The sequence below is a fragment of the Dipodomys spectabilis genome, unplaced genomic scaffold, assembly GCF_019054845.1.
Source record: "Dipodomys spectabilis isolate Male_0828 unplaced genomic scaffold, ASM1905484v1 ptg000051l, whole genome shotgun sequence".
Lineage (NCBI taxonomy): Eukaryota > Metazoa > Chordata > Mammalia > Rodentia > Heteromyidae > Dipodomys > Dipodomys spectabilis.
In genome coordinates this window covers 23,347,369-23,368,279 of record NW_024870728.1, presented here as the reverse complement: position 1 = coordinate 23,368,279, position 20,911 = coordinate 23,347,369, and the positions used below count along the sequence as shown (strand labels likewise).

General features: G+C 36.4%; 1 protein-coding gene across 2 annotated transcripts in view; it reads left to right on the top strand.

The window, feature by feature from the left end:
• Pard3b (par-3 family cell polarity regulator beta) overlaps positions 1-20,911 on the top strand; it is a 971,067-nt gene that overhangs the window by 335,212 nt on the left and 614,944 nt on the right. For both annotated transcript variants that reach the window (XM_042679102.1, XM_042679101.1), the window contains exon 3: positions 19,606-19,777. In XM_042679102.1, coding sequence (XP_042535036.1) covers positions 19,606-19,777 — 172 coding nt within the window. The remainder of the gene's footprint in view (positions 1-19,605; positions 19,778-20,911) is intronic.

The following is a 20,911-nucleotide window of genomic DNA, read 5'->3' as shown; positions in this document are numbered from 1 at the left end:
GCAGAGTAGGAAGAAAATCTCCTTCTCTCTCCATAGATTCAGACATCTTAACAAGGCTCTAACTTTCTTTTCTCTAAAGGGGAATACTGTAGAAAATACATACTCTGTGCTGGTCACCAGTGACTGACAGTAGGAAGGATCTATAATGAGAGCCAACACTGGCAACTGTATTTAAATTCATAGAAAATCCTCCAACTTCTTTTGATGTAGTCGTTTCAGAATTTTGACTTCTTTGCCTTCAAAATTTGTACTTTTTTCTTTAAAAGAAATACTAGGAAATATTTTGTATAAATCTTATTTTGAAACTACATTTGGCTTGTTCTTTTAAAACCATGAGGAGGAGGAGGAGGAAGAGGAGCAGGTCAGGGAGGAGGAGCAGGATGTGGAGATTTTCACAGACCCTAGAGTCTTACCTCTGCTCTCAACCTCAGTTATCAAGAGACTCTTCTTCTTGTGACCTGTATTACGAAACACACAGTTCAAAACAGATGAGCTGCTGGAAAACACAGCCCCCTAACTCCAAGACTCTGCTTTAGTAGGATCCCTTGCCTAGTGGTTACACATACCAGACGTTGGAATCATTCGGATTGTTCATCATGCAGCTAAATATGTGTGTTACAAAGAGAATACAAAACAAAAAACATTATTACCTTGAGAATGTGTCCTAAGTTACCTCATTTGGAATATTTTATTTTATCGCTTATTTTTATTAGATTTGACATTAACATAAGTGTCTAGAGGAAGAATTAAAGAGAATAAAGAAGTGCTAAGAGAGAGGTCTTTCTCCTCTACCCAATAGAAGACTTGTTATTAGTTTCTGTCTATGACTTGCCTGTTTTGATACTGAAATGACAAAGTGATATATGGCAGTGGCAAATTAAGAGAATAAATACATGCAAAGTGAAAGCCAAAGGGCAAAAATATTAAAGAAAAAATCAAATGCTAGGTGCGAATTAGTAAAAGGGAGATTAAGGTACCAAATGATTCCAATTCATATTACCAAAAGAAATCAGCTCAGAATAAGCCAAATATTATATAAGCCAAGTCTTTAAAGCAAGAAGCATTAATGAAGAAAAAAATTAAAAATGAAGAAAATACAAGATGAGAGGATAGATTGTACCTAACTGGAAGAATGAAGGAAGCTGCTGGCATACGTTCAACAGAAAGTACTACTTACTCCAACAGCAATGGAAGCGCCTGAGTTTTTCAGGTAATCTGGGAAGGATATGCATGTGGAGCAAAAGGAGAAAACAGGAGCTATTTTTAAAGTAGTCCCCCGAAATGAGGCAACCCCAGTGACTGGGGGCATTATGGGGACCTCTACAGTAGAGAGAAATCCAAGTGGAAGGTGAGTCAGAGGATGCTGGGGGCCTCCTGTCCATGGTGCCTGTCCCTCAGTTCCCTGGAGACACCTGAGAGGGCACAGAGCAAAGAATAATCTGTCAAGCTGCCAGCTGCCAGCTTGCCCTCCCTGTAGCTCTACACAAGCATGAACACTGCAGTACCATCTCCAGCTCAGTTTGTGGGAAGCATTGCCACCAAGCCTGGTGCTCTCCATGCCCACTCAGAGAAAACAGTGGACTTTTCCATCGCTTCATCCTCTATTTGATAATTTTATACTCTAGAAATGAAACTATATAACTTAATGTCCATATTTGACAGTCTCTTGTAAATGTAGAACAACTTTGTTTTCAAAAAGTCTGGATTATTTGGATGTTGGTGGAGTGATTTTTGTGGCAGTTTGTACTTGATTTCACCCAGTTGCCACTAACTACTCATCTCCCCTCTTCCTACATCTTTTCCCTCTCTCTGTCTCTTTTATTCCCATATTTGATTACCCAAGAATTTGAATGAGTAAGAGAAAAAAAAAAAACAGAATGTATATGTCAGGAAAAAAACATAAATTTCAGTGCCCACAATGCTCTACAGGAAATGTACTCATTACCTTGTTCATGTAACTCTGTACAGTAATTTTACAATAAAAAAGATACAAAAAATAATTTGATGGGATATGCTAGTATGGGAGACCTGGGCAAAGTAGCTTACTTTCACAAAGTGTATATTTTTACATTTTACTTTAGTCTCCAAAAATTTGGGGGTAAACACCTTCGAAGAGCTGTTACTAAATGTATGCCAACTACAAGCATACATTATAAGTCATAAAATGCAGTACAAGTGTTAGAAAATATTGGAGTGAGACACTCATATTTCTTCAAATTCTTTCTTTACTCTTTCAGTCTAGATTTAGTTCATCTTTCATTTTCTTTCTTTATCCAAGGATCTATAAACACAGCCAACTACTTAGTTGGCATTTCATGAAGAGAAATTGCCAGGTCCTGTTTCCTTGTCTGGGTGTATATATTTTTTTTCTGTCTTGCAGGGCTTCCTATGATTGCAAGTAGTCCAGTGAGATCATACTAATAGAAGCTTACCTTAAATGCCATCTCTCCCTTCATGCATTGCTTAATCACACCCCTGCAGACAAACACAGGGTGAATTTTCTTCCTCTCCTTCCTGCCTGGATATTTTGCTCACTGAAGTCACTGTCACATGTCACTGTTTATATTCATCTCCCATTCCTGCTCCTAAATCTATAGCTTCAAAAAGTAGAGATCTTGATGTTTTCCTACCTATCAAAGAGATGTTCCCTTCATTATAAAAAAATTGGGCATGTTATCAAGGTTCTCTTGGAGTTCCTAAAGATAACATAAGCTTTCTCACTCATTGAGGCAGAGTCAAGACTGAATTCATCTCATAGTTTTATGTCTACTTTTGAGATTTGCTCTCTTTCCCATTGCTCAGCTTTCTCTGTTTCAATCCAAGGAGTATCAATTTCCTTTTTTTTTCTAGTCTCCCATAGGTATTTTTAAATTATGGAATTCTTTCTTATTAACTATACTTAGTATAGTTACACTCAGGGCCTGCACTCTGTTCTTGAGCCTCTCTGTGTTCAAGGCTATTGGGTTACCACTTGAGCCCCAGCACCCCCTTCCCTTTCCTCCAAGTTGAAAAGTTCATTTCCAACATAGTGTCTACTGAGTATCACTGTGAAAACTTTTGAGAAAACTTTTCTGCTTCTGTATTTGAGATTCTTTTGAAGGCTCTGATCTTGTGAGTTGATTAACCTATAAATTAGGATGTGTGAGAGTGTGTGTGTGTGTGTGTGTGTGTGTGTGTGTGTGTGTGTGTGTTCTTCTGAGTATGGATATATAGACAGGCAGGCAGAAAGAAGGAAGGAAGGGAAAAAAGGAATGAGAAAGAAAAGAAAAAAATGAAGAAAAGAATGATAAGAATCTGGCTCATATTATTATAGAAGCAGAGCAGATCCAAGATCTGAAGACAGTAAGCTGGAGACCCAGGAAAGCCAGTTTGTGATTCTAGTCCAGATCTGAAGCCCTGTGAACCAGAATGACTGTTGGTATCCATTCTAGTTCCAAAACCAGTAGGCTTGAGACCTCAAAAGTTTTCATCTTTCAGTCTGAAGGCAGAAGCTGCATTAGTCTAATATTCATGCAGTCAGATAGAAGAGAAATAATTATTTCCACTATTATATTCAGATCTTTGATAACTTGACTCAGACCCACTTATATTGGAGATGACTGCCTGCTTGGCTCAGTCTACCTATTCAAATGCTAATCTTACCTAGAAATAAGGTATAATAGTTTGGGCACTGTGTGGCCTAGTCAAGTTGACATACAAAATTCACCATCAGAGAGGCAGTTTTCTATCAATATTGCAAGTTGATTTAAGGAAGGACTTCTGCCTATAAAATGCATCATTTATTTTGCATTTGCAAAATAATACAATCACAAAACTTGGGGAAATTTTAGAGTCTTTATTCATCGAAAAAATATTGAGTAAAAAGTGTCCAAATATTCTTCTAGATTTCTGTGCACATGGGTCCTTTACATAGATTTGAGCATATTATATGCTGATCTATGTTGATATTTCTTGTTTAGAAACTTTTAGACATGGAGTAAGAGTCTCAAATTAATGGGTTTCAGAGTTAGCCTAATGAGTAAATAAGCAAAGTGTAAATTGCACTGGGTATATGCCAGGACAGTGTCCTAGGATTGTGGCTCACAGGAAGACAGAGACCTGTCTTAAGATATGCAAGACTTTTTTTTTTCATGTTTGTTTTAAGCTGAACTCTAAGACTTTGGTTAACCTCTTCCTCTTGTAGCTATTGACTAGCAACATAGTTTTGGAAATTCATTATTCAACTCCCAGGAATTGTATTATAATAGAGGATTAGTCTTTCATCTCAAGGGTTTTTCCCATACATTTTACTTGCCTAAACTTAAGGGATGTTGAAGTCACACCTTTGCTGATGTGAAGAGGTTTAATACGAATTCTCAAGTCATGTCACATGCCACATGCTGAAACAAAATAACTTGCTTTTCGTGGATGACATCATGAATGGGTATATTGTTTTATTAAATATCAAAAGCAAAAAAATTTTAGTTGTATTCTTTGTAGCAAAACTACTTTGTACACTATCGTGCTTCATGATGTTATATGACCAGACCTCTACATAAGTAAATCGTAGAGCCCCTACAGGAGTTGCCAAATCTCTGTGTGCCTGCCTTCTAAAGCTTGAAGAATGCTTCCTCTTGTGAAGTAGGATAACTTCCAATACATATGTGTTGATGTGTGTTGATTTTTCTTGTTCAAGGACTTTTCATATAGTCCCGAAACCTTCAAACTATAATTTAAAGCGAGACAGCCTTTGAGGATTTATAGAGTCATTTTCCCTTTGGCTAAAGCCCTACATGGTCACAGACCACTAGATTTTAAAAGGCAGCCGAAGCTGTCCAAAGACCAACATAAATTTCCAGAGTCTGGGAAAATGGTGCCTGCTTATTAAATTAGTGAGAATATCGTATGTGGCAGCTAAAAATAAATTATGTTTTCTCCCTTTCAGTTGGAAGGAAGACGATTAAAGACCTGTAATGCCTGACTCGAGTTTGTCAGGTTTAGCTACATTAGTTTAGAATAATTTGCATGTTTCATCATGTGCTTACTTTAGACTTCCATTTGGATCTGACTAGATAAATGTTTCACCTTTGCCCAAAACATCTGTTATGAACACATTTAAAATAACTTCCCCCACATATAAAGGCTGCCATGAGAATGGAAAAGATAAAATAAAGGAATGTGTGCTTTCAGAATCTCCCCCCCCCCCCCCCCCCCATTTCAATGGTTCTGTCATGGAGCTTTTCCAAATGCAGTGTCAGACATTTGCTATCACTACTGGTTGCTTATAACTGTTTTCCAGATTGATCATTTGAGGTCTATATATGCTTTTTTTTTTTTTAACCTTTTGGTGAAACCATTTTCATTGACTTCAAGGATGTGAAAAGAGAACATATTACTCCTTGAAAGATTTTGGTATTTTTCCATGTCCTAAGATTTTGTAAGTCCTTACTATATTCCAGAATATAAATGAAATTGGGTTTTAAAGATAAGTTTATTCAACCAGTAAAAGTGGTAGTGATTGTGAAGAGAAAGAAAATCATCATTGCTAAATTGGAATGAGCTGTTTTGTTTTATTCCAACACTCTACAAGTCATATCCTATATAACACACCACCTCTTAAGGTTCAAAATAATGAGGAGGGGCTGGAGTTTAACTGGTAACTTCTAATCTTAGCTTGTTAATAACACTTACTAGCCGTGTAACCTAACGTTTTCAGTGCCTCTTCTACCATTTTAGAGATATTGATAATAGGACAAATATGTAGAATAATACAGTCCGGTGCAATATATTTTGAATAAAGATGTGGTAAATGTTAGCTACTATCTTTATCCATATTGTACACTTGAAGAAATTAAATCTTACAGGATCTAAATAACTTGCCTAAAATTAAGAGATTTTCAGTCTCAGCTCCAAAACCAAAGGGTTCTGTGAAAGCATACTGATAGATACCAAGACTTAGGGACCTGAACTTTTATAGATGAAGGCAGCAGCATAGGTAAGGGCATTCAGGACTTGATGCTGAATTTGGGTTCATATCATTCTTGGAGGGCTTAGAAGGGAACAGGTATGATCTGAGGCAACCTACAGTCAATGGAAAGCTCCTAGCCTCTAGTTTGGCATTTAAATGAACAAAAACATCATATCATTTCCCTTTGATTTAAACCATATGCTAACTGTTCACAACATTTTCAATGAATAAATGTGAGCTAGGAAAGATAAGTGTTTTCAAGTTATTTTTATATTGAAACCTTTATCTTAAAAACACAATTCAGGATGAAGAATCGTTTCATGAACTGATCCTTCATCAAACTGGATTTATTTGATTCAAGGATTCTGACTCCAGCTAGCAAAATTCAACAGAAATATAAGCATCTTAAATCTGCCATAGGGAGCAAATATCACATATCCATTAGCCATCATATCATCTTCCTGTTAGGAGGCTGTTGTTGAAAGTCAATTCATAATCACAGTGTGCTTGAGGACTATGAAGTCAGAGAAAGGAAGAGCCACAAGTCTCACTTCATGGGTAGGTGTTCTATGTAATTGATCCGGGTCCTATGCCTGCAAGGGCAGCCCACTTGGGTTAATGCTCTGCTGTCACCATCTTGATGTTCTCAAACTGTTTGAACAAGGGTTCCATATTTTCTTCTTGCAGTAGGCCCCAGAAGTTATTTACTCAGTCTTTGATTAAAGAATTTAATCAAATTCATGCTCTGACTCATTGCATACCCGTCACTCATTTCACAGTGGAATTTTCTCCATTTATGGGATCTTCAGATTTATTCCTAATTCCAGTGGATCCTTTCTACTGCCAAATGCTGAAAATGACACTGATAACAGGCGCACACAACACCAATCTCTTGGCTTTTGTTACTAGTCAGTCAATTCATCAACTTACTACCATGTTACCTGTTGGCATAATCAGTTCCAGGTGCATATTAGATTATTATTTGTTGTAAAAGATAAAGTATGAGAATTCCTGTTTCCTAATTGTTTGAGAAGTACCTCTTCTGTTTACCTTCATGTGTTAGATAAAAAGATTATTAGGTTTGAAATTCACATGGAAGTAAAATTAACTGTAAGAGCAGATTGAATGATAGTAGGGTAACAAAAATATTTTCTTAAGGTAGAGAGACATGGCTGGAAACTCATTGGTCACCTGGCAAAGGAACAGCTTATTTCAACAAACAATGAAGAGCCCTCTCTGAGAGTTAATGACATACATATACAATCACAGATATCTCTCCCTCCCCCTCTGTCTCTCTCCCTCTCTGTCTCTCTGTCTCACTCTCTCTCTCTCTCTCTCTCTCTCTCTCTCTCTCTCTCTCTCTCTCTCTCTCTCTCGCACACACACACACACACACATACACTAACTTTTAAAATCTAATACAATCTATAGTCAGGTGCTTTCTAAAGTCGGAATTCTTGGCAATTCTAGGGTCAGTAATCATTTTATGAGAAAGGAGAGATGATGAATTACTGAATTAGAAGAACATGTAGAAGAAAAGGCTAAAGATAAAAAAATGTTCACTTTCTCGTGAGAGAAAGTTTGTGGATCTTTAGCCTTCAAGTACTTGGATGATTTTAAAATGAATTTTGTGAAAATTTCTCCTATTTCCATGTTATGCTGATTATGTGTAATTTTAACATGGAGAATTTGCATAAAATAATGACAGATTATATACTCACTGAAATATTAGAATTTTATATGTGTTTTTCTTTCTTGTTAGCTTCAATCCATCTGTATTTGTTTAGAATATGAATGTATGACCTAAAAAGCAAAGGCCCATCAATCAAAGCATTTCCCACCTTCTCTCTGACGGGACTATCAAAGTAGTAAATTAAATGAGACCAACATTGTTTTACTACTAGCCTGTCATAAAATATACTGGTTCCAGGTGAGTGCCTATTTACAAGGGACCTTTGAAGATTTAATGGGGGTTTTAAGTGAACAGAATAACATATAATGATAATTTTTACTTAATAAACAAAATTGAAGCTAAACCAGCAAAATATAAATTTGCAAAAACTAAAAAGGGCCAACTTAATATACTTAATATAAAAGGGTTAATGAATTAATAAAAAGTAAAACTGAAAAAGAGTAAAGAGTGTGAATAGCTAGCCCATTTGCAAAAGTAGACATCTTTCCTAAAATATTTAATATCCCTAGTAAACAAATATTTAAATTTAAATGAGATATAATTTTATCTGCAAAATTCTCGATGATGGAAAAATGCTAATAATTGCTATCAGACTATGCAAAGGTAATCTGTACCTCCTCATGTCTGAAATGGGAAAATGGCTAAATTATCTATGATATGCTTGAATGCACCATAAAATATTATCGAATCATGATTTTTTTCACTTTTTGCAGATGAAAATTGGGAATATTTGCTCATGAGAAAAATCTTAATTGAAAATATCAGAAATCAAATGTACAGTTGTGGATCATATGTTAAATAATGTTAGATATGTAAATATGTACCTAGAACACATGAGAAAGCACCAGAATTTGTTCTTTGGAGATTTGAAGTTTCTCTCTGCCTAACACACACAGATAGATATACTGACCCAATTTTCTGGAATTGAAAGAGTTTACGATTCCCAGATCCTCTGCCCCTACGCAGTTTTACTTAGAAAACATAAAATCCAAAATAACCAAGTATAGAAGTCACTCTTGGGTTTGAGTGTGTTAGTGAAAGACTAACTTGATAAACTTAGTATTCACAATGGTCAGAAAAATCTGGATGTCATGCTCAGTTCTAATTTCAAAACTTGTGTTCTACTATTTACTGTAACTGTGCTCAGTGTGTTTCAATATTTGATTTAGAAAATTACAATTTTTATGTCTGCAGAATGTATTTTAAGTGATTTCTGAAGGCCTTTTGCACTAAACTTTCAAGCTTACAACAACCTTTGCAAAGAACCCTGTTCTACAATTTGAGACAAAACTCTAAAATGCAACTCCTGGAAGTGGTAACGTAAGAACTGGGACCATGAGAAAGGAGCAAAGACCCAAGCTTTCTTTGTCTTCAGCCTCAATTAGAGAGACCTCGTTTGATGTCAGTTTAATACATCCACATCGTAATTACAAATCTTGACATTTAGATGTCCCCAAATCAACACCCATCCCAGCAGGGTTAGCCACATTATCTCTAGTGAACGAGAAGGAGAGCAATTAGAAGCTAAAAGAAAAGGTTAGCTCTACCACTCAGATGGAAAGATATCAACAGCTAAGCCCACCTGCAATTGCAGTGTTAATTTTTTTAAATATCGGCTTCAAAGACTTGTCACCCATCACAAGGAAGGTCTGAGTCTAAATAGAATATTTAAGAGAAATGCTTCTTCCCTTGATCAGGCGACATGCTGACCTTTTCATGGTCTCCACCAGTTGCTCAGCTGTCATGAAATGCTGAGGAAGGTAAGAACATCATTGGATGTGTCATGAGGTCAATTAGCCAGTTCTCAGGCCAATCTGCTAAATGTAACTATGCTAAAGAGTCTGTTCTCTTACAGTCTGATGAAATGAAGTACCAATTACTCGTCAGCTAAATTTCAGAGAATTATGGCTTTCTCTTTATTTGAAGTCTTTTCACTGTTCTTATCAAGCCTTAGATTATCACTGGTTTGGAATATGTGGCCTCTCAGAGATGTGGGAAGTTTCCAAATCCTGTGTGCTGAGCTTCCACTATAACTGTGTAGTGGAAGTCTATGCCCATGACACCTGCCTCAGGCCAGCACTGGCCTCTTTAAGTTAGAATGTTCTATGTAGGTTGCAAACTCTAAAGCTTTCCATGCAACTCAAGTGTCTGTGCAATACATCTGCTTGAAAATTGTAATGATATAGTGAAACCTCATTGTTTTTTCTATCAAGTTATCAATTCTTTGTCATTATTCTCTGCAGACATTTATTCTCTGAGAGCTGTTAGGTTGTCTTAAAAGAAGAAGAGAGGTTTCTTTTTTTTTCTTTTACAAAATAGGCTGCTCTATTTGTAGCCAAGTCTCATAAATTAAAATACTTGTCAAAATAAATGAATACTATGTTTGTTATATTCATGACTTAAAATCACATTTGATTGCTTACTCATTAATCCACAAAATTAAGCAATACACCGTGGATTGCAGTCATTAGTGCAAACAAGCAGGATTGCTCTAGCAGTCAGATGTCATGGAGGACACTCTGCTGTGTGGTTGGTTTAAAGCTAGGTATGTGAATGCACAAATTAGTTTTATAATTTCAAGGGCTTCTTCTGGAGCAAAATCAAAGACATACATATAGTCTATCAGGAAATAGAATTGGAATCATAATGTACTCAGTAGGTTTGAGATAGAGAAACTGTGAAGTGTCATTTCACCTTGCATGTCAGGAACAGAAACTGTTTTGCTGTGCATATGAACATTCCTAATTGGATGAGAAGTAAAGACATGTAACTGATATCTGCATACAAGTATCAACATCATATAGGATTTATTCTCCCTCATGGATTAAACAGGAACTTAGATCATTTGCCTGAGTACTCTTCTCCATGTATCAAGTACTGTACTCAGAAATTGGAATATAAACTCAGGTGTATTTAAGTTCTCTCTTTTGAAAAATGGAAATCACAGTGATTTCCTTATAATATTTTTATGAGTTTAAATAAAATACAGGTTTAAGTATGTAAACCAGTATCTAGTCTATAATAAGTGCTGTGATGGTGACAGCAGTGGTAACTAGCTTCTGGAATGTTCTGGTTCTGATCTTAACTTCTTCCTGCCCACATTCTAAGCTTAGTTTTCATGTGTTAGTGTTCTTATCTATATTAACATGTATAGTTTAACAAACTCCATTTCCATTTAAAAAATAAATGTTATGTATTTTAATATAAATATATACATATACATTTTATATTTTCTAATGTTGGCTATGGTTATTTCTGATAAAATGCTTATTTAAAAAGCAGATAAGTTGTGTATGGTTTAGTAAAAAATAACTTAAAGGAAAAACTGTTCATGTATGGATATGTGTGAGTATGCATGTGTGTCCACTGACTCATTTATGTTAAACATCTCACCTCGCTTTGCATCTTCATCTCCAATAATCTCTACTTTCCAGAAACCTTCAAAACCCTTGAGGGTGGATAAAATTGGGGATATGCTGGGTAAATGACAAGTGAAACCACCTGGAGAATTGTGATCATGGCAGAGAATTTCTTCACCTATTTAGGCCAAGTTCTTTATCTTTAATTTCTTTCTGTGTCTGTTATTTTTAATATATGCATTTCAGAGGCAATAGGAACATTATTATTACCAACTCAGGTATATTGAATTATAAAATTTCTGATGTTTGTGGTATCCCAATGATGCTTGAAACTTGTCTTGGTTTATGCACCCCTCTGATTTCTCCATAGTTGTTCTCTGTCTCCAGCTACTCCTAGAATTAGGACATGGTGGCTACAACCTGGCCCTGCATTAGACTAGTTGCCTTATCACTTACTGCCTTGGGTAGCAATGGGCAGGAGGAACCTTTCTCAGCTTCTCCTGTGTATGTTAGTTGAGAGTTGTGAATGTTGTTTAGTAAACGCTGAGCTGTTGTCAACAGCAAAGTAAAATATATAGCAAAAAACAATATCATAATTACTTATCATTTAAAAAATTTTAAATCAAGCTATCCATCCAGAAGGAAATTTTGATCCACGGTAATGTGTGTTTAATATATACGCAGCTTCTAAACAACTTAGCCATAATTAAAAGAGGTAAATGTTTTTTGGTCTGAAATATATTTTTTTCAATAGGTATATTATTGTTATGGGGCAATTTAAACAGATGCTTTCTTAAAAAATGATAAGGATGAATAGAGTTCTCAATATAGTTGAATAAATCATGTTATTTCTTTTGAATGAAGCATAAAGCTATAAAGTTTATGAAGGCCTCTATTACAGATTTTCCATTTGAGGAGGAAATGAAAACAGGTTTATTTCATTTACTGAAGGCCAATTGAACTCTGAGAATCTGAGTGGTGTCAGGATACTAGCTGGATATGGTACTAGCATCTGATATGGATGCTAATGAGAGCCTCCTAATTTTTAAAGTCCCCATTAAATGCTTTAAATTCACTGTCAGAATCTCATGGAGGAAAATAAGTTATTTTGAAACCTTTATTTAAAGTGGCATAAAATTATCTCTCATATTCAATTGTTATTTAGTTACATGAAGATGCATACATTTAAATGAAAATTTTCAGTGTTTCAATCCCTTCTCAAAGGTGATAATGTGTTTTCCACTACTTGTGAAATTGTTGTAATTTCACAGTCTTACTTAGGTTTAATTGTGTTTATTAAGATTTGAGACAAATGATTCCAATTTTATTTTGTAGGACACAGATTGTTTTTCTTCCTCCTTTAATTTTACTTGGTAGTTGTTGGTAACATCAAATATGTAGAAAACAGTAAAAATATGGCAATACATTGTTAAAATCACTAATTTAACCCAAAGAACCTAATATAGCAAAGATCTTTTTTCTATACCAGTTCATTAGTTTACTTGGGATGTAATTAAAGTATAGCAATACATTGCTCAGTATAATTACTAATAAAATGATTTTATAAATACAGTTTATTACATTCTGTGAGCATTTAGATTATTCTTTATTCTCTGTACAGGCTGAGAATAAAAACACTAAATTATAAAAACTCAAGCTATAAAAGTGACAGAAAACACTACAGGTTGACAACAGAATAAACCACACCATGAATACTGAGAGATTCTGCAATAAATGTACTTAGTGGTATTTATTGTTAAAATATTTGCCTTTCAGCGTAGAAGCTGAAAGCATTGCAGTAGTGCTTCAAGTAATGGAGGGCACAAAAGAGAAAGCACAAACCAGGTACTGCTAGGTGGAAGAGCAGGATGGCAAGTTGAAGGTTTGTGTGTTCTTCTGTGATGAAGTAAGAAAAAAGAGAACTAAAATTACCTATTTGATGTGTTTGATCTTGGTGCTTTCTGTGTTCATCTGTCAGAGCTGTGATGAAGAGATTAAAGAGAAACAACAAAGTAAAATCAGAGTAGGGATAAACAAGGCAAGTGGGATTTCCTAGAAGGCAGGGAATGATATCTGTGGGAGGAAAGGGAATTAAACATAACCTTCTATTGTGTTCCAGGCTAAGCATTTGGGCATGCTAGGGATAGCATGAAAGAAATTAACATTCTACTCCATTCTACTCCTCACCATCTAACCCACCAAACACACACACACACACACACACACACACACACACACACACACACACACATCTTACTGGTTGGTTTATGACCAACTTAGATGTTGATCAAAATTTTTTAATTAAGTCTTAAGAATGTGCCTATATATTTGAAGAGATCATATGGTATGAAATTGTACACATGGTTCTTTTAACCATATCTATTTTCAGGGTCATAAATGTTACAAGTTATGCAATGCTAATTTATTTATTTTTGCTCTTTGAGTTTATTGTCATTATCATTGGCTTTTCCATCCTTGTAGTAAAAGATGGAAATATTCTCTGAAAGAAAGTTTATGCATACCATTTTTTTCTCTTGGAGAATGTGAATTTCAGATGTTTCTTTCAGCTCTCCTTGGGGAAGGATAGATAGAAAGGATTTAGGGATCCCTTCTTGCTATCATGCGGAAGCATCTCTCACCTCATCACTTCACTTCACAAAGTATTTCCTATTTTTGAATTGAGACTATTATTCAACATTGGCAACTCAAATCCAGCTATGGAACATAATTCATAAATACATATTAATATGTGTGTTTCTCAGGATTCTATTTAAAAGGTAGGATTATTCCTTAGAAATACACTATAGCAATATGCTGGAGATTCATGCCTGTGACTCATCTGCCGGTGGCTCATGCTTCTAGGAGGTTGAGATCTAAGGATTGTGGTTCAAATTCAGCTCAGCAGGAAAGTCTATGAGACTCTTATCTCGAATAAACTAACAAAAGCTAGAAATGGAGCTATGGTTCAAGTGGTAGAGCACCCCTCTTTAGCAAAATTGCTAAGGGATAGTTACCAGGTCCTGAATTCAAGCCCCAATACAACCACAAAAAATATTGGAAGGAAGGTCCTGAGCAAAGGAAAGAGAGAAGGAGGAAAGAAGGAATAAAAGAGAAATTCACTCAGCTTTGACTTCTACAATGGGCAAAGTACCATTAGATACTGCATTGTGAGAGCACAGAATATATAATTTTTTTGACTTTGTAGAATTAAGCTGGCACTTTTTTTCTGAGCTGATGACTTGCCACTTCAGGTTGTTCCTTCCTTTACTCAGGAGATTTATTCACATTTGTTCTTAAACTTCTTTGGATACATGGAGAGTCTTCCTACTATATGAATCAGAGTGGTATCTTGAGACAAAGGGAGGCAAAGGAGTGTCTGGGGCCAAAATGCTAATGTTGCCCACTTCTCCATCTACCCTTACCCCTGCTGCAGCACGTTCATTTCTTCAAAGACCAAGTGAGCTGGCTTTCCACTCTGAAAATGAGCCTGACAAGCAGAAAACACATATTCTGCATTGTATTGTAGGAGCATGAGGAAGTAGAAGCAGTTTACTCAATGAGGAATTTCTCTTCCATAATTTCAAAAGCAAAAAATATAGTTTTGAGGATGACAGGCCATTGTAAGGGAAAATATTAGTTATTTAAACAGATTAATTGAAAATTTTCCCCAAGTCAAAAAAAAACCCCTAGGTATTCCTTAGTGCTGTAATAGTAGTATCTGAAGTCTTTTTGCCTCATCATTTCACTTAGCCTTATTTTGCAAACACATATATCACATTCAGTATTCTAGTCCATATAGGTAAAACCATTCACAACATAGAAGTCACTGTTCTCTTGAAGCTTATATTTTAGTGTAGTGTGGACTCAGGCAAGAAATAGCACAAAGAAGAAAGGATAAATTCAATAAGGAAAAATAAAGGAGGGGATCTGAGTTAGTAGTAGGGATGATGAAACTCAGTATAGACATGGAAAGCCTGGCATTTGAGTGAAGATGAGGAGGTGAGGAACAAGTCATACAGGTTGCTACAGAAGATTTCAGGGAGACCAGAGCAGGAGAGAGACACCAATATGAGCACATTTACCATAGGAGAGCTTGCTATAATTCTGAGAGGAAGGGACAAAATAATTCAATCCTGAATTGAGTAATGCATCAAGAAGACATTGTCCTCATAGGTCATGGCAAGGACTTGGCTTTTTAAGAAATATAGGAAGGCATTATATCCATCTGATCCGAGGAGATGCATGAACTTTCATTTTGGCAAGACCATTCTGCCTGCCTGTATTGAGTATTTCCTTTACTGAAGGAAAGAAGCCTGGGTTCTAGTCAGGAGCTGCTGTAGCAACATGCTACAGCATGGGTGTGGAGCAGAGGTCAAAGTAAGGACAGTGCAGGGAGAATGGGTCCAAACCTATTCTGTGAGATATGCTGAGAAAGTGAATGTGGGGTTGGGGTAGAGAGAGAAAGAGAGAGAGAAAGACAAAGACAGGTGAGGGAGGGAGGAGAGAGAAATAACTAGAGAGAAAAGAATAGAAAAAAGAGGAAGAGAGAGCTAGGAAGTAAGAAGAGAGAAAAATGACAAGAAGCATTTTGGCCTGAGCAATTTGGAAAAATGAATTCCAATTAATTGGGATACAAGAGACAAAGGAAAGAATTTGAAAGATCTGTTGTTCAGTTTTTGACAAGTTATGAAACTAACTACATGAGCCTGAAATTCATGAGGAAGGCCTGGGTTGCAGATTTCAATTTAGAGTTTATCATCCTATGCTTATATATATAAGCATGAAAAAAATGAGATCACTAATCAAATTCAGACATATGGTCTTTATCAAGTTTAGAGGCAAAATACAGGCAATGAAGAAGAATAAGCTAACGGAAACTTAACAGAGGACCCATAAAGTTAAAAAGATGAAACAAGAGAGTGGTGTCCTGGAAAGCTCATGAGAAAAGGATTTTGAGGGTGACTAAGTAATGAGCTGTGTTCTAAAATTATAAGACATCTTTAGCTTTAGGAATCCAGTGCTTGCTTGGACCTGAATAAAAGCATATTCAATGAGTATAGGGATGAGAACCTAACAAGAGAGGCTTCTGTGAAGAATGAGAGAAGAGAGATTGGAAACTGTGGTATGGTTAATTCTTTAAAGTTTCCCTGAGAGTCGGCAAGAGCTAGGGTGACACCTGTAAGGTTCTGTGGGTCCTGGGGTATCTTTTGGTTTTGTTTGGTAGAAGAATTAATAGCATTTTTATGCCCTGACCTTCTTGTGTGTGGCTGGAGACTAGATGCTTAAATATTCCCAGATGTGTTTGAGGACAAAAGCTTTGACTAGAAGTAAGTCTAGGATGATATTTTTGGATTATGGGCTCTTAGGGAAACACCGGGGTGACATTGGATGATGTGAGGCATTGGCATCAGAAAAGGAGCCCAAGGTCATGCCAGAAGATGAGCAGAGTAGCAGTGGAGGAGTTCATCCATGTCCTATACCACCCCAATGTGTTTTGTGTAGGGTTTGGTTTCCTGCAGCCCATAAGGGGTCTATGGAAACTTTCCCACATGCCATAGATTTTTTTCACTCTAGGTGAAAGTTTAACATAAAAGTCAGTTCTTAAATGGAATTCTTACTTTCATCTCCAACTCATCTGTATGGGAATGGAGTTGCAGGCAGGGAGAAAAGACCATTTCCAGGATCTGGATGCCTTGGAATGCAGCAGAGTTCTTATTCAGGGACCACAATGGTTGTTTATGATAATAACTATCTCTGTCACACTGTTGTCAGGGAAGAATACTAGCCAGTAATGTAGGTGTCCTGATGAATGGCATAATCTAGTTAACAAGGAACTGCAGTGTATGATTTAAATTAATTATAAGTGTTGGAGCAAGGGTGAGTCTGTGGATATTGTGAAGCAGACCAGATGGCAAGAGTCTATCTTCTCAGCCAGTGACTTGCTGGGGGACCACAGATTTAGGAGCTGAACCCCTTCTTCCCAGGAGGAGAGACTTCATTTCATCCACTCATCCAGGCTCAGCTGTGATCATTCTTGTCAACTATGGGGCTGGAAGACAGGCTAAGCAATTAATTAATCAAAGAGATTATGAGATTTGGGAAGCATCCAAGCCCTCTGTTACCATCAGCAAGAAGATTCTGGTATTGTATCTCCAAAAAGTAGAGCTCTCAGTCTGTGTGTGTGTGTGTGTGTGTGTGTGTGTGTGTGTGTGTGTGTGTGTGTGTGTGTGTGTGTGTGTGTGTGTGTGTGTGTGTGTGTGTATGTGTGTATTAGACCTTCATGCGCAAACCAAAATTAGTGTGCAATTAGTTTCTCTTTGTAGAATTATCTTCTTGGAAAAACAAGTTACAATGTGATCTGAAACCTTGGGATGACAATCAAAAGACTCCATTTTTCCAGGAGAAACCACTAAGTCCATAACTTTGGTAAACACACTTTTCCAAACTACTGTGTTCTCCTCTTTGATAAATAGTTATGATATTAGTACTATGTATGGCTATAAGCTTGTATGCATATATATGGAGAACAGCAAAGTATTTTATTAAGAAAAATGTAGGTAATAATTTCTTAAATGTTACGTATTTCAAGCTTTTGTGTTATACAACTGATTGATGTTCTGTCATTTCATCATTTCCTTGATATTAGAAGTGCATGGATTTTACTCAGCATTAAGGGTGTAGGAAGGGAGGGAAGTAAGGGATTTGTTTTTATAGTACCAGTCTACTATGGCACTGCCTATTTTGTGTAACAAAATGAATATTATGACTATATGTTACAATTCATCAATCTGCAAAACTGAAATCTAACTGTGAAATAGGAATAATGATGAAGCCACTTTCGCCACCCTTTCAAAGTTGTTCTTTTTTCTTTCTGGAATTTAGGGTACTCCACTTTTCATTTTGACCAGATGATTAGAAAGACATAGTTGTACTAATTATTTTTATACTAGAATAATCTTTCATTATTAATCCATTTTATTCATATCTGAAGTCAGTTTACCAGTGCTAGTAATTAAAGACAGAGAAATGCACGGGCTTGATTTAAGAATTAAAAATAATAGCTTTGAGTAAGCATTTCTTTTCTGTGGTGAGAGGATTGCTGGATTTTCCAATTAAAGAAGTTTCCATACTGGAAATGAGTAGTCAATTATGAAAATTATTTTTGAATAGCCAATTTACATGTCCCTAATTGTGTTCATTTCTTCTGAAAGAGTGAAGTCAGAATTTATGATGTTTTGATTGGTTACCCCAGTACTTGTGTTATTAATACTATTGCCAGTGAGTCTCCCCTGTGAATGGAGCTTTGAGTGCCTTTCCTGAATAAATGTTTGAAGCATAAGTAGGTTTGTTTTATTTAATAAATGAAAAATATTTAAAGGTTTATGAGCCGTTTTCCAAGTTACACGCACCATACTTCATTGGACTGACAATGGCATCCTTGAGCTGCACCTGCGCTCAGACTTGGACTTTTCTGCATCATCTGATGCATAACCTTTGGTGTTCTCTGAGTCAGTGCTGTCTGCTGGCCCTCGGTGCAGTCTCAGAGAGGCCGCCTTCCTGTTACAGGGGAGTGGCTGCAAATGACTAGAATTTTGAAATATGTCTCTCATTTGAGAAATGGAAAACAACTGGGAAATGGTATTCATGTTTTTATTAGTGATCAGTATTTCCATGCTATGAAAGAAAATGGGGATGAGGACAGGAAACAATGAGGTTCAAAAGGCTGATGCTGAGTCTCATGGGACTCTGAAATGGATCAATGTGGAGTTGGCATGAAAAGAAAAATGATGCAATGAGCATATGCAAAATGTGCAATACTTTCATACACAAGACTAACACACAGGCTGGACTTTTGTACATAGATGTGGATTTAGATTGTGTCTAGAAAGATAGCTGTCACCAGGTATTTTGTAGTATGTCTTAACGCTTTCTTTTATCTTTTTGGTAGTGCTGGAGTTTGAACTGAGGGTTTTAAGCCTGCTAGAAAAATGCCCCACTCTTTGAGCCACTTTGCCTCAACCTTTTATGCTTAGTGGTTTTCTGAATATAGTTACACATTTTTTGCCTGGATCTACCTAGGTCCAAACCAGGCATATCTGGCATATTAGTTCAGATGAGTTTAAATTTGTCCAGGCTAACTTCAAACCATCAATCCTTTTGAGTAGCTGGGATTACAGGTGTGTACCATACAGGGCTATGTTAACTATTTGAGACTGGAATGTTTATGTATGCTATGTAAACCTGTGAATATTCCACTTTCATTTTTGGGAATAGTCTTGAAATCTTTCTAGGCATAATGTGGAAAAAGTCAGAGGGTCGGGGGGCAGACAATTCATTCCATTAAGAGAGTTGACGAAAATTGGCTCTGTATTTCAGGAATTGATAAAATAAACAAAGGAACAAACCAGCTCATTATGTTTCAGCCATGGTGCTTATATACATAATATTATTGAAGAATTAAGAGTTGTGGTACAGCACCATTAAAGTTTTAAGTTTGAAGTGGCCATTTTCTCTAAAACCAAATAAAGATCACAACCAGTTAGATAGGGAGACCCTGTGATATTCGTGTCCTACAAAGTAATTAGTGTTGTTGGACTTGTTTGCAGCTGATTGCTGTGTTTGACGAACAAGAACCACTCCACAAGATTGAGAGCCCCAGTGGAAACCCCACCGATCGACAGAGCCCAGATGCTTTTGAGACAGAAGTGGCTGCCCAACTGGCTGCATTCAAACCAATTGGTGGAGAAATTGAAGTAACCCCTTCTGCTCTGAAATTAGGTACGTGCATTTTCCATGATACGCTTTTCACTTAGCTGAAAATATGTCACGTTGTTGACTATATAACTTCTTTATGACTTCGATGCTGCTGGGATTTTTTTTATCTGTCTTGTTTCTGAATTATTTTAATATAGTTCTTTGCAACAGCTGGGGCTCAGGTAAATAGATGCAATTTTATTTCTTTGAACTGAAGGTGAATCTGGATTGCAAGCTCTTGAAATAACATGGGAAGAGCGAGCAGGGCAGGCTGAAATAATGAGGTTCCTCTTTCTAGTCTATAAGGACCACTTTGAAAAAGTTCTAAAAAAAATGTCATTTGGAAAAAGCTAAGGGTTAAAATGGAGCCCAGACAGGAAATAAAGGTTTTTTTTTTTTTTTAGCCATTGTCTTTTTTCTTTCAATATCTACTTCAGTCTTTGGAGAAAATATTTTAAGGTTAGTTTTGGAATCTGTTCCTGCTGCTTCATTCAAACAAGAACCATTCAGCTGGAGCCTTTGCTCAGATTTTTTTTTCATGTTATTTATTTTGAGGTTGTTTGTAGAAATACAAAATAACCATTGGTTTTTAAAGTTTCAGTCAATTTACAATTCCAGAAGAAACATCCCTTTTTGGCAGTACCTCTTAGGATGTGTTTACTTTCAACAGCATGAAGTTTCGGGAAAGCCCACTAATATTTTGGTACATAAAACAATTTTTTTATTCCTGTTGAACATGCATAGGACAGTCTGCAATTACTCGGTGCTCTGATTAGAGTTTAATTAGAGTTTGATTCTCAAAGTAAAAGGACAGAGGCATTTCTTACTTTGCACAGGAAATTTTACAGGTTCTAATGAAAAGTGTGCACCTAAAATTATAAAATGATCCATGGAATTGGATCTCCCACTTGAAATAAAATCTGTGATGCTAAGTGGATCTTACATGTGGCTATACTTTGTGTATGGTTTCTGTTTTGTAATTATATTTTGTCTTGATTTTTTTTTTTTTGCAAAACATCTGTAGTGTCCCTATTAACCAACCAAATGGGAATAGATGACCTCTGGTCTTCAGGACTTTCCTTCATCTAGTCTGGCCAATGGGGACGATGGAGGGCTTTGTTGGCAGCTGGGCTTCTTCTAGAGCCAGGCTTGTGGCTT